The 13,145-nt window shown below is 47.8% G+C and overlaps 1 protein-coding gene across 4 annotated transcripts in view; it reads right to left on the bottom strand.

The window, feature by feature from the left end:
- Nucleotides 1-13,145, bottom strand: part of LOC149316709 (SUN domain-containing ossification factor-like) — an 89,230-nt gene that overhangs the window by 37,175 nt on the left and 38,910 nt on the right. For 3 of the 4 annotated variants that reach the window (XM_089516081.1, XM_089516078.1, XM_089516080.1), the window contains exons 12-14: nucleotides 11,188-11,208; nucleotides 10,918-10,973; nucleotides 6,945-7,036 (exon numbers count right to left, since the gene is read on the bottom strand). In XM_089516081.1, coding sequence (XP_089372207.1) covers nucleotides 6,945-7,036; nucleotides 10,918-10,973; nucleotides 11,188-11,208 — 169 coding nt within the window. The remainder of the gene's footprint in view (nucleotides 1-6,944; nucleotides 7,037-10,917; nucleotides 10,974-11,187; nucleotides 11,209-13,145) is intronic. The other variant, XM_089516079.1, reaches the window with a different exon arrangement.

Raw genomic sequence — 13,145 nt, 5'->3', positions numbered from 1 at the left:
AACAATACATAGAAAGATATATGAGCCTCCGTGGACTCAATTGTACTGGATCATTTTGAGTCTGTAAGTACTGAGGAAGTGGACAAGATCCTTAGAAGCGTTAGGAAGACAACTTGCTCTCTCAATCCCTGTCCCTCGTGGTTAGCGGCTCGGGGGGGCCGGTTGTAACTATTATGTTGCACCGCATAATTAATGCATCATTCAGGGAAGGGCGTTTTCCATCCAGCTTAAAATTGGCCATAGTAAAACCGCTGCTAAAAAAGCCCTCCCTAGACCCCCTGATGCATAATAATTATCGGCCTGTTTCACTGCTACCCTTCTTGGGGAAGGTGATCGAGAGGGCAGTTGCAGTCCAGCTTCAATCGGTCTTGGAAGACACTGATTTTCTAGACCCATTTCAAACTGGGTTCCGGGCGGGTTATGGAGTTGAGACTGCCATGGTCGCCCTGGTGGATGATCTCCATCTGGGAAGGGACAGGGGTAGCGTGTCCCTGTTAGTGCTCTTAGACATCTCAGCGGCTTTCGATACCATTGACCATGGTATCCTTCTGGAACGCCTGAGGGAGCTGGGAATCGGGGGCACTGCACTCCAGTGGTTCTGTTCCTACCTCTCGGGTAGATTCCAGATGGTGCAGCTGGGGGATGTGTGCTCCGATAAGAGGGCACTTACACCTGGTGTCCCTCAAGGAGCCATTCTGTCCCCCATGCTATTCAACATTTACATGAAACCGCTGGGAGAGATCATCCGGAGACACGGGGCACGGTGTTATCAGTACGCTGATGACACCCAAATATGTTTCTCTGTGTCTCCGACTGATGCAGTGACCAGGGATGGCATCTCTCCTCTAAATGCCTGTCTGGAGTCAGTAATGGGCTGGATGAGGGAATACAGACTCAGTTTGAATCCAGAGAAAACGGAGGTGCTCGTGATAGGCTCCCCTGGCCCGAGGATGGATGTTTGTCCACCTGTCCTGAATGGGGTCATGCTCCCCTTGAAGGACTCAGTTCACAGTCTGGGGGTGCTCCTGGACTCGTCGCTCCACCTTACATCTCAGGTGGATGCGATGGTCAGGAGCACCTGTTATCAGGTTGGAGTCCCCTAGGCTTATAGTCTTGAGGGACCTCAACATCCCCTTCGGGGCCGGCTCAACAGATCCAACAGGTGCGGCTCGGTTGTTCATGGAATTCATGACAGCCATGGGCCTGTCCCAATTAGTTTCAGGGCCAACACACTGTGCTGGTAACACACTCGATGTAGTCTTCAGTACGGTCCGAGAATGTCCATGGGTAGGATTTAATGCCATCTCCCCCGTCATGGACGGACCACTTCCTGGTCAAGATAGGACTGGATGCCACTATCCAAAAACCCCTCGGGGGTGGTGGACCTAGTAGAATGGTCCGCCCTCGAAGGCTGATAGAACCCAAAAGGTTCCAAGACGCCCTAGAGGATTTCATGTTTGGGAATGATGGCGACGCTGTCGAAACCCTGGTTGATAACTGGGATAGGAATCTCACCAGGGCTATAGACAGTATCGCTCCCGAGCGTCCTTGCCGGCCCGCTCCTAAGAAAAGACCCTGGTATACAGAAGATCTTCACCAGATGAAGCAGGCTGCGCAACGGCTAGAGTGCTACTGGCGGAAACATCAGAAATTATCTGACAGAACACTCCATGAGAACATGTTGCGTTCCTACGGAGTGGCAGTCAGTGCAGCCAGGGATGCGTACTGTGCTGCACGGATTGCGTCAGCAGAGTCTCGTCCAGCAGAGCTGTTCAGGGTGGTCAGGGAATTAACTCAAACCCCGGCCACCCAGAACCCTTTACTTGAACCAACTATTGCCTGCTGTGACGCTTTTAACAACTTCTTTGCTGACAAAGTCTCTCAGATAAGGGCTGATCTTGATGCCAGTTTTCGAGCAGAATCCTTAGTAGAGGCATCCAGCGCCTCTAGTAACAAGGTTATTCTGGATCAATTCGAGTTTGTGAGTACCGAGGACGTAGACAAGCTCCTTGGATGCGTGAAAAAGACGACTTGCCCTCTTGACCCTTGTCCTTCTTGGTTGACCGTGCAGGGAGGAGATGTCATAACATCTGCTCTTCATCGAATAATAAATACATCTCTTTGGGAAGGTACTATTCCAACATCTCTGAAACAAGCAGTCGTAAGGCCTTTGTTGAAGAAACCTTCCCCTGATCCCCTATCTATGAGCAATTATAGACCGGTCTCCCTGTTACCATTCTTGGGCAAGGTGATTCGAGAGGGCAGTTGCTTTTCAGCTCCAGGCAGTCTTGGATGAAACCGATTATCTTGACCCATTTTCTGGCTTCAGAGCGGGTTACGGAGTTGAGACTGCCATGGTCGCCTTAGTCGATGACCTCCGTCTGGCCACTGACAGAGGAGATATAACTCTGTTGGTGCTCTTGGACATCTCAGCGGCCTTCGATACCATCGACCATGGTATCCTTCTGGAACGCCTGGGAGAATTAGGTATCGGGGGCACTGCGCTCCAGTGGTTCCGGTCCTATCTCTCAGAAAGGTTCCAGATGGTGAGGCTGGGGGGCAGTTGCTCTCAGAAAAGAGAGCTTACATCGGGCGTTCCTCAGGGCGCCATTCTGTCCCCCATGCTATTTAACATTTACATGAAGCCGCTGGGAGAGATCATCCGGAGCCATGGAGCCCGGTGTTATCAGTATGCTGATGACACCCAGATCTATCTCTCCATGTCTCCGACTGATACAGTGACTAAGGATGGCATCTCTCCTCTGGATGCCTGCCTGGGGGCAGTAATGGGCTGGATGAGGAAAAACAAACTCAGATTGAATCCAGAGAAAACAGAGGTACTCATGATAGGTTCCCCTGGCCCGGGCAGGGAAATTTCCCATCCAGTCCTTGATGGGATTAAACTCCCCTTGAAGGACAAAGTGCGCAGTTTGGGAGTACTCCTGGATCCATCTCTACAGTTATCATCTCAAGTACATGCGACGGCCAGGAGTGCTTGGTATCAGCTCCGGCTGATACGCCAACTACGTCCCTGTCTGGACCGGGGGGACCTAGAAAAAGTAGTACATGCACTGGCAACCTCTCGCTTGGATTTCTGCAATGCGCTCTACATGGGGCTACCTTTGTATCAGGTTCGGAAACTTCAATTGATACAAAACGCAGCAGCCAGGTTAATTACGGGGACATCGAGGTCCGAACATGTAACACCTATCTTAAAATCTCTACATTGGCTGCCAATTCGTTTCCGGTCCCAGTACAAAGTGTTATCACCTTTAAAGCCCTAAATGGCTTGGGCCCGGGTTACTTGAGGGAACGCCTCTCCCTACATAATCCTCCTCGAACACTCAGATCTACAGGAAAATCCTTACTCAGTTACCCTAAGGTGAGACTGGCGATCACACAACAAAGGGCATTCACAGCAGTGGTGCCTTCTCTATGGAATGCCCTACCGGAAGAGATTCGCCTCAGTGGAACGGTGGAAGCCTTTAAGAAGGCTCTAAAGACTCATCTCTCCCTACAAGCCTACCCTCCCAATTCCGTCTGAGACCATCTCCCCCCTATTGTCTTTGATATATAGTAATTCATGGTTTTAATAGTTTATTATATGTTATAATATGTTTTTAATCTTGTTTGAATTTACTTTTTTTAATATGTATTTTTAGATGTGAATTTTTAATTGTCCCTATTGTCTGTTTTTAACGATATTGTACACCGCTTTGATCGTAGGAAAAGCGGCTAACAAATAAACAATTTATTATTATTATTATTATTATTATTATTATTATTATTATTATTATACACCAGCTGCGTCCCTACCTGGGCCGGGGGAACCTTGAAACGGTGGTACATGCTCTGGTAACCTCATGATTGGATTTCTGTAATGCGCTCTACATGGGGCAACCCTTGTACCACTCCCGGAAGCTACAATTGGTTCAGAATATGGCAGCAAGACTGGTCACTGGATCTTCCAGGGCCAGTCACATAACCCCTGTGCTTAAAGATCTGCATTGGCTGCCCATTCACTTCCGGGCGCAATACAAGGTGTTCGTTATTACCTATAAAGCCCTAAATGGCTTGGGCCCAGGGTACTTGGCGGACCACCTCTCTCCATACAATCCGCCCCACACACTGAGGTCTGCCGGGAAGCAACTACTACGAGTTCCAGACGCAAAATACTCTACAACAACACAGAGAGCCTTTTCCATCTCGGCCCCACAGCTCTGGAACTCGCTTCCCGGCGAGCTCTGCTCGGCCACCTCCCTCGACCTTTTCAGGAAGGGGCTAAAAACCTTCCTTTTCCAGCAGGCTTTCCCCTAATGTCCCAGTTATAGCCCCTGCTCTCCCTTTACTGTTTGCATTCGTGCTAGATCGGATGTTATTAATTTGTATCTTTTAATATGTATTAATTGATGTGTTTTTTGATGACTTTGTAACACTGTTTTTATATTGTAACACGCCTTGATCTTTGGAAAGGCGGGCTATAAATAAAGATATTATTATTATTATTATTATTATTATTATTATTATTATTATATATCTCCAGGTTTCTAATCCTCCACCATGATTTTCTTCACAGTACTCCTCATGTTTCTCTTTCTCCTCCTGCTCCATAGGTACTGTTGGATTCTTTGTTTAGCCAACTTGGTGAGAATTAGCAACTACCTACGGGCTGTGAAGATTTTCTTCCTGACGTTTCGCCAGCATCTGTGGCTGGCATCTGATGCCAGCCACAGATGCTGGTGAAACATCAGGAAGAAAATCTTCTAGAACAGGGGTAGGCAACCTTTTTGAGCCGGGGGCCGGGTTGCTGTCCCTCAGACAACTGGGGGGCCGAAGCCGGGGGGTGGAGCTTCCACCCCTGGGGGCGGGGCCGCGTGCCGGGGGTGGAACCTACACCCTCTGGGGGCGGAGCTCCCACCCCCGGGGGCGGAGCTTCCACCCCCCAGGGGCCAGGCCAACTCCTCTTTGCTGGCCCCTGACGGGGCCCCAGGCCCTGTCAGAGGCCGAGAAAGCGCCGGCGAGGACCGCCAGCGCTGGAGGCCTCCCCCTCTTTGCTGGCCCCCTGACGCCAGAGGCCTGTTGCCGCCGCCGGAGCCCTCCTGGAGGACCCCAGCGAAGGCAACGGGAATCTGGGAGACCGGTTGCTGTCGCAGGAGCCCTCCTGGAGGGCCCCAGCGGAGGCACAGGCCTCCCAGTGGCCCGCTGCCGCCGCCGAAGCCCTCTTGGAGGACCCCAGGGAAGGCAATGGGAATCTGGGAGGCCCGCTGCTGCTGCAGGAGCCCTCCTGGAGGACCCAGCGAAGGCAACGGGCCTCTGGGAGGCCCACTGCTGTCGCAGGAGCCCGCCTGGAGGGGCCCTGTGATGGCAACGGGCCTCCCAGGGGCCTGCTGGCTCCATCGGAGCCCTCCTGGAGGGCCCCAGCGACGGAACAGGCCTCCCAGGGGCCCGCTGCCGCCGTCGGAGCCCTCCTGGAGGGCCCCAGCCACAGCACCGGGCCTCTCAGGGGCCCCCTGCCGCCGTCGGAGCCCTCCTAGACGGCCCCAGCGGAGGCAACGGATCTCCCAGAGGCCCCCTGCCGCCGTCGGAGCCCTCCTGGAGGGCCCCAGCGACGGCACCAGGCCTCTCAGAGGCCCCCTGCCGCCATCGGAGCCCTCCTAGGGGGCCCCAGCGGAGGCAACAGGCCTCCCAGAGTCCCCCTGCCGCCGTCGGAGCCCTCCTGGAGGGCCCCAGCGACGGCACCAGGCCTCTCAGAGGCCCCCTGCCGCCGTCGGAGCCCTCCTAGGGGGCCCCAGCGGAGGCAACAGGCCTCCCAGATTCCCCCTGCCGCCGTCGGAGCCCTCCTGGAGGGCCCCAGCGACGGCACCAGGCCTCTGAGGCGCCCCCTGCCGCCGTCGGAGCCCTCCTAGGGGGCCCCAGCGGAGGCAACAGGCCTCCCAGAGTCCCCCTGCCACCGCCGGAGCCCTCCTGGAGAGCCCCAGCCACACCACCGGGCCTCTCAGAGGCCCCCTGCCGCCACCGGAGCCCTGCTGGAGGGCCCCAGCCACGGCACCGGGCCTCTCAGAGGCCCCCTGCCACTGTCGGAGCCATCCTAGAGGGCCCCAGAGGAGGCAACGGGCCTCCCAGAGGCCCCCTGCTGCCGCCAGAGCCCTCCTGGAGGGCCCCAGCCACGGCACCGGGCCTCTCAGGGGCCCCCTGCCGCCGTCGGAGCCCTCCTAGAGGGCCCCAGCGGAGGTAACGGGCCTCCCAGAGGCCCCCTGCCGCCGTCGGAGCCCTCCTGGAGGGCCCCAGTGATGGCACCGGGCCTCCCAGAGGCCCCCTGCCGCCATCGGAGCCCTCCTAGAGGGCCCCAGCGGAGGGAACGGACCTCCCAGAGGCCCCCTGCCACCGTCGGAGCCCTCCTAGAGGGCCCCAGCAGAGCGAACGGGCCTCCCAGAGGCCCTCTTCCGCTGTCGGAGCCCTCCTGGAGGGCCCCAGCGGCCGCAGCGGGCCTCCTGGAGGCCGAAGTCTTGCACGACCTTTTCTGTGGTCACGTGAGACTTCGCCTCCGGGCACCGCCATTTTTTCACCAAAAATGGCCACGAAGGTTGCGCGAGAGTTCGCCGCCATTTGGGGCAAAAAATGGAGGCGCCCAGAGCGGCGAAAAGCCTCTGGGCGCCGCCATTTTTTTGCCCAAAATAGCGGGGAAGGTTGTGCGAGACTTCGCCGCCATTTTGGGCAAAAAAATGGCGGCGCCCAGAGCGGCGGGAAGCCACGACCGCCGGCGCTGGTGGTGGTGGCGGCACCGGCGGCAGCAGCAGCAGGGGCTGGTAGAATGGCCTCCGTGGGCCGGATCCGGCCCGCGGGCCGTAGATTGCCGACCCCTGTTCTAGAACATGGCCACACAGCTCGAAAAACCCACAAAAAACTATACCTAAGGACTATTTGAGAGACAGCAACTTACTTACCATAATCTTCATCAAAGAGTTCCTGTCGTTCAGACTGGTATTGTGAGTCTGCTATTTCCTCATATTCTTCAACCATGCTAGTTCCAAACACCCTGTGAACCAAATTTTAACTAAACTGAGTGAAGATACAACAAAACACAGTAGATTTTCTTATCTACTCAGAAAGCCTGTCAAGCTGGCATTTTTCACAAAATTAAGAAATGCACTTCTCCATTTTTCACTAATTCAAGATGCCCACATGCTTGACTTGTTCACAGTCTTCTACATCACACTTTTTTAGTAATAATTTCCTCTATAAAATCTCTTAAGTTCTCTAGTTATCTGCTAAACTAGAAAAAAACACCTTGTCCTGTACAAAAGGTTAAATTCTTTGTATGTGGTGAAGAAGACTGTCCAAGATTGGCTTATCTCCTGTCACCATCCAGGAAAGGCAAGGGTCACATGTCATTACAAGAGCAAGTTGGCTCCAGCCAGATAAGCCACCCATTTGGCAGCACTCATAAACACTCACTGATCTCTGTCTGTTTAGACAGGATATTAAAGGTTCCAATGTCTGTCAAATCCATCATCCTCAAATCCAGAGCAGACATAATGATGCTGGCCCATCCTATCCTGTATACCTATAGCTTCCTGGGCAAAATTTCACTCCAAATTTCCTTTCAACATCTGACAGGAAACACCATCACCTTCAGGTTCCCCTCCCTTCAGAGATGAAGACCCCTTTCCATTGATGTACTATATCTCACCATCTCCGCAAGGGTATCCCGTCTCTCTACAGAATATTGTCATAAACACCAATCTCTTGGGATGGTGGGGATGTAACGTCAGGATTTCAGCTAGGGCATATAATTCGTACTCATTCATTTCTAACCTCTTCTACTCTACAATTGCATTCCTAGCTGAACAGAAAGCATTCACTAGTTCAGGCACTTTTAGACAGCTGAGGAGGGTCCCAATCCCTGATATACAATGCAACACTCCTTTTAAGATGGTCTGACAGAAACTCCCAGTCTGAACACCCTACCACACACAAGAAGACCTCAACGTTTGGCAGATTTTTTCAGCTATCAGACCCTGGACCCCAAGAAATGGAACCTAGATCAGCCTATTTCACACAGATATGTCATCTATTTGGTCATCAACTTTTTGGTATTTCAAAAAACAAAAAGACACTCCAATTTTTCTCTCCTCACACATCTGGAAGCAGCACTGCATGAAATGATCTTGGTAGCACCTCACTGGTCACCAGGCCGTAATTGTCAAAGATCCTACTACACTTCATCTTGGAGGGTTACTGGTTTCTCCCTTCCCTTCTACATCTTCCCTCTCAAGAGTTCCATTCTTTACCCAGATTCTGTCTGGTTCCTCCTAGACTCCTGGAGACTTGGCAGAGTTCATACTGAACCATATCCCATTCTCATGAATTTTTGCACACACCATGCTGGCCTCTCAATGCTCATCCATTTTTGTATATGGGAGACTCAACCCATATATGGATGGATTTGGATTTCTTTCAGGTTTTGGAATATTTGCATATAAATAATGAATTATCTTAGAAATGGTACCCAAGTCTAAATGTGCAAATCATTTGTTTCATGTACACCTTATAAACACAGACTTTCACTAACTTTATACATAATTTAAATAATTTTATGCATGAAACAAAATCTGTGTACACAGAACCATCAGACACAAAAATTGTCACTATCTTAGCCACTCATCTGGACAATTTTGGATTTTGGAGTATTTTGGAATTCTAGATCAGGGATACTCAACCTAAAATCACATTTGAAAGAGACCCCCCCCCCCCCGGGCCAACCAGTCCAACCTCCTGCCATGCAAAACACTCTTGACAGATGGCCATCCAGTTTAAAAGGAAGGCTCTACCACTTTCCAAGGCAGCGTCTTCCACTGTTGAACAACTATTACTAACAGGAAGTTCTTCCTAATGTTTAGGTGGACTCACTTTTCCTGTAGCTCAAATCCATTTCTTTGGAGCCGCAGAAAATAAGCTTGCTCCATTCTCAATAAGTTCTTGTTAACTGCCCTTGCATCAGCCTGACTCATGGCAACCCATGATGAGCCATCTCCAAGACCCCCTGTCCTCTACTGTTCTGCTTGTTGTTGTTGTTAACTGCCCTCAAGTCGATGTCGACTCATGGCGACCCTATGGATGAGACCTCTCCAAGACCCTCTGTTTTCCACTGCTCTGCTTAAATCCTGCAACCCCATATCCATAACCTCCTTAATAGAGAACATGTGGCCTTCTCTCTTCTTACTTCCCTTCACCTTTCCCAGCATTATTGTCTTTTCCAATGAGTCCTTCCTTCTCATGATGTGTCTGAAGTACAACAGCCTCAGTTTGGTCATCTTGGCTTCAAGGGAGGTTTCTGGCTTGATCTGCTCTAGGACCCATTTGTTTGTCCTTTTCACTGTCCATAGGATCCTCAGCACTCTTCTCCAGCACCACATCTCAAATGAATTGGTTTTCTTCCTATCATCTTAACTGTCCAGCTCTCACATCCATACATGGTAATAGGGAATACGATGGCTTGTATGATTCTCACTTTTGTGCTCAATTGTATATCTTTGCATTTTAGAATCTTTTCTAGTTCTTTCATAGCCACCCTCCCCATTCTTAATTTTCTTCTGATTTCTTGACTGCAGTCCCCATTTCTATCAAGGTTTGATCCCAGGTATGGGAATTCTTTTACTATTTCTTCATTGTCTAGGTTGAACTTGTGAAGGTCCTTGCTAGTCATTATTTTTGTTTTCTTCATAATCAACATTAAGCCTGCATTTGCACTTTCTTCTTTGATCTTCCTTAGTAGCTTTCCAAGTCTGTGAGGTTTTCTGCTAGTACTTTGGTGTCATACGCATATCTTAGATTGTTGATATACCTTTTTCCTATTTTCACCCCTCCTTCTGTGGCCAAGCCTGCTTTTCTTATAATATGTTCTGCATACAAGTTGAACAGATAGGATGAAAGGATACCTTATCTGACCCTTTTGCCAATTGGGAACCATTGTTTCTCCATGTTCTGTTCTGACAGTAACCTCTTCATCTGAGTACAGATTCCTCATCAGGATTATCAGATGTGTTGGCATTCCCATGTCTTTAAGGGCATTCCATTGCCTTTTAAGATCTATGCAGTCAAAGGCTTTGCTATAGTCTATAAAACACATTCTGATTTTCTTTTGGAATTCCCTGGAGCACTCCATTAGTCATTGCATGTTTGCATGTGGTCCCTAGTGTCTCTTTCTTTCCTGAATTCCACTTGGACCTCTGGGATTTCTCTCTCCATGTATGGTTGGAGTCTATGTTGCAGAATTTTAAGCATGATTATGCTTGCATGGGAGATCAGTGCTGTGGTTCTATAACTACAGCAGTCTCTTGTATTTCCTTTTTTGTAAATAGAGATGTATATTCCCAATTTGTTGGCCATCATTTTGTTTTCCATATCTGTTGACATATGTTGCTTAGCACTAGAGCTGACTCTGTCAATGTGGATTTCAGCAGTTCAATTGGAATATTATCTGTTCCTGATTTGTTTTTTGCTATTTCATATTGCAGTTTTCACCTCACTTTTTAGAATCTGGGGTTCACCTTCATATGGCTATTTGTTCCATGTGTCCTTCATTTTGTCATCTCTTCTGCTTTACTTTACATATTCCTTGCTTAAATATTTTTTTTCTAGCATGGCTACAAGCAGAACTGGAGGAGGAACGAGGGTATATGTACTTTCACCTTTTCTTCCTGTGATGGGATCCTTGCCTCTCCTGGGCAATGAAAGGAGATAACCCAATCTTGGATGTTTCTATCTTGTACATACAAGCATCGGCCCTCATGATAAATATCCAACATATAACTTCAGAAGCTCCACATCTGGCAGACAGGGTGTGGTTAGCAACAAAAGACCATGTTGAAGAGCACAACAGATTAACAACCTCTCTTCAGTTTCATTGAAAATTACCTTATAAGGCTTAAAGGACAAAAATGTTCTGATCCAAAATGCGATACCAACTCCACCTAAGTAAAAAACAAACAAAACACACACACATTAAGAATGAAAGCCCTAAGGTGTATGACTGGACAGTTCTTGTAAAAAAGAACAAACAAATTTATATTAGCCATATGATAACAGTAATAATCTTGCCAGGTTCTACTCTTGCATGCATTCATGTGGTGAGTCAAAGTGTGCATCCACGCCCTAGAGATTCAACATTATGAAGATGTTGCTAACCTTTAAGTACTTGATGAACATCTGAAGCAGAGAAAAGAGGAAAAAAGAAAGAAATGTCAGTAGACTGTATGCATGCCACAGGCAACAATTAGCTACTTACACAAGCAAAAACCAGAATTTTCACCTATTCCCCTTCCTGCCCTCTCTAGCGCCTCTGAAACAAAGCTACAAGGATTAATTTGCAGGAAAGGTAAGATTAATATATTAAGGAGTAAACATGCCAACTGAATTACTCTAGTTTCTTAGTGTTATACGGCTAGAGTATCTGCCACGCTTTTAATTACAGAGCAGTAAGAAAAAAATGTCTCTGGGGGAAAACACAAGAGCCATTTAAGAGTTAAATTGTTGAGCAGCTTGTACTTCACTTGCCTATCATTTTTTAAGTTTATCTACCTTCCACAGTACAGAAGAAAAATAATATTTTGGGTGAAAATTGGGGAAAAATAACAAAATCTAGGTTATTTGTATCTTAATTTAAAAGGGCATTAACTTTTTTTTAGAAAATCAAAATGCAGCCAAAATTGCGTATATAACACATGTATATAACACATAATGAAGTCAACTCAATTTTATGTGAGAAATACTTGTCAAAAACATTTTTTTTCATTTTGCTTTATCTTCCTTGTATTTATAAACATGATTATCTTTTTTTGAGTATATTATCTTTACATTCTGAATTGTAACCTATAATTTAGTAGACTGTTTGCTACACTGTCAACACATCTTATGTCACATTTTTCATTTCTTCCTAAGTCCCTACCACTTATATTTTCACTTCTCACTCTCCAAACATGGCTTTCTGGAAGTGGTCATAACTCACTAATAATTTTGATCTCTTGATTTCTTGCTGCATGTACAAGATCACTAATAACTGTGAACTTGCAGTTCTTGTGTATGTTAGATACACCCATACTGTCAAATCATCACTTCCCAAGCATTTTAATTTTTCCTCTGAATTGCCAGCTATATTTTTTTTTCTGCATATGCATGTTTTTCTTTTACTACAAACATTTTAAATTCTCCTTTTACACAAGACATGCAATCTGATCGTACATCCTGAAAAAAAATTAAAAGACATTGTGATGAACAGCAGGGTATAGATCTGCTTACAGATATAGCCTATCAACAGTAATACTTGTAAGGCTGAGCAGGAAGACTGAGGTAAAAATATAGGGAGGCTCTGGATGTTTAACTGTCAGATTGGTGGGAGTGAGTTAGGATCTGGATCTGGTATAAAGGGAAGTGTTGATAGTGGTCTAAGGTCCATGAAAAGATTAAAGTAAGTACAGGTTGTAACTCTGAAATACGTATAGTGCTATCATTATTGTTAGGTTGAAAAACCTTTACTCAATAAACTTGTTATTGCTCTTATTTTAAGACTCTCCTATGTATGGGCTGAAACAGACAGCCCTGAAGGAGCAGCTTTAAGCCGTCTCTCAGAAAGCCAGATCAGGGCTGAGGCAAAAAGCTAGCTTTTCCAGTGCTGCCACAGCTTTCCGGCGTTCCTGCACCATGGAGCGTGTAAACGCAGCACCGCATGGGCATGCTGGTGGCATGATGCCATCTTTGGGGTGGTGTAAGAGTGTGCGGCGTGTAAACGCCATGCTCTGTCATGGCCCCGAAGCTGGCGCTAAGGGGAGTTCTGTTTCGGCCCTATACTTCATATAGAGGGGAGAAATTGAGAGGTTGATACTCACCATGAATGGTCATTCTGGGGAGACTGAAGGAACAATCTACTATATGTGAGTTACTTGTGCCAAACTGAATGAAACAGGAACTCTCAGAATTCTAATCTGTTGCTACCACTGTCTCCAAGCTCCAATAGCTTTGCATAAAAAGATATTTTATTTTCTAAGGGCATATATATTCAATAGCATATATTCCAAAAAATCAAAGTTTTTCATCCTTGTAATTGTTCGACTCCTAAGTATCTTACATTTGTGTGATCAAAAGTCATT

Source organism: Sceloporus occidentalis, unplaced genomic scaffold (genome assembly GCF_023333645.1).
Source record: "Sceloporus occidentalis isolate IW3139 unplaced genomic scaffold, rSceOcc1.0.p SCAF_3, whole genome shotgun sequence".
Classification (NCBI taxonomy): domain Eukaryota; kingdom Metazoa; phylum Chordata; class Lepidosauria; order Squamata; family Phrynosomatidae; genus Sceloporus; species Sceloporus occidentalis.
This window is presented reverse-complemented; position numbering and strand designations above follow the sequence as displayed.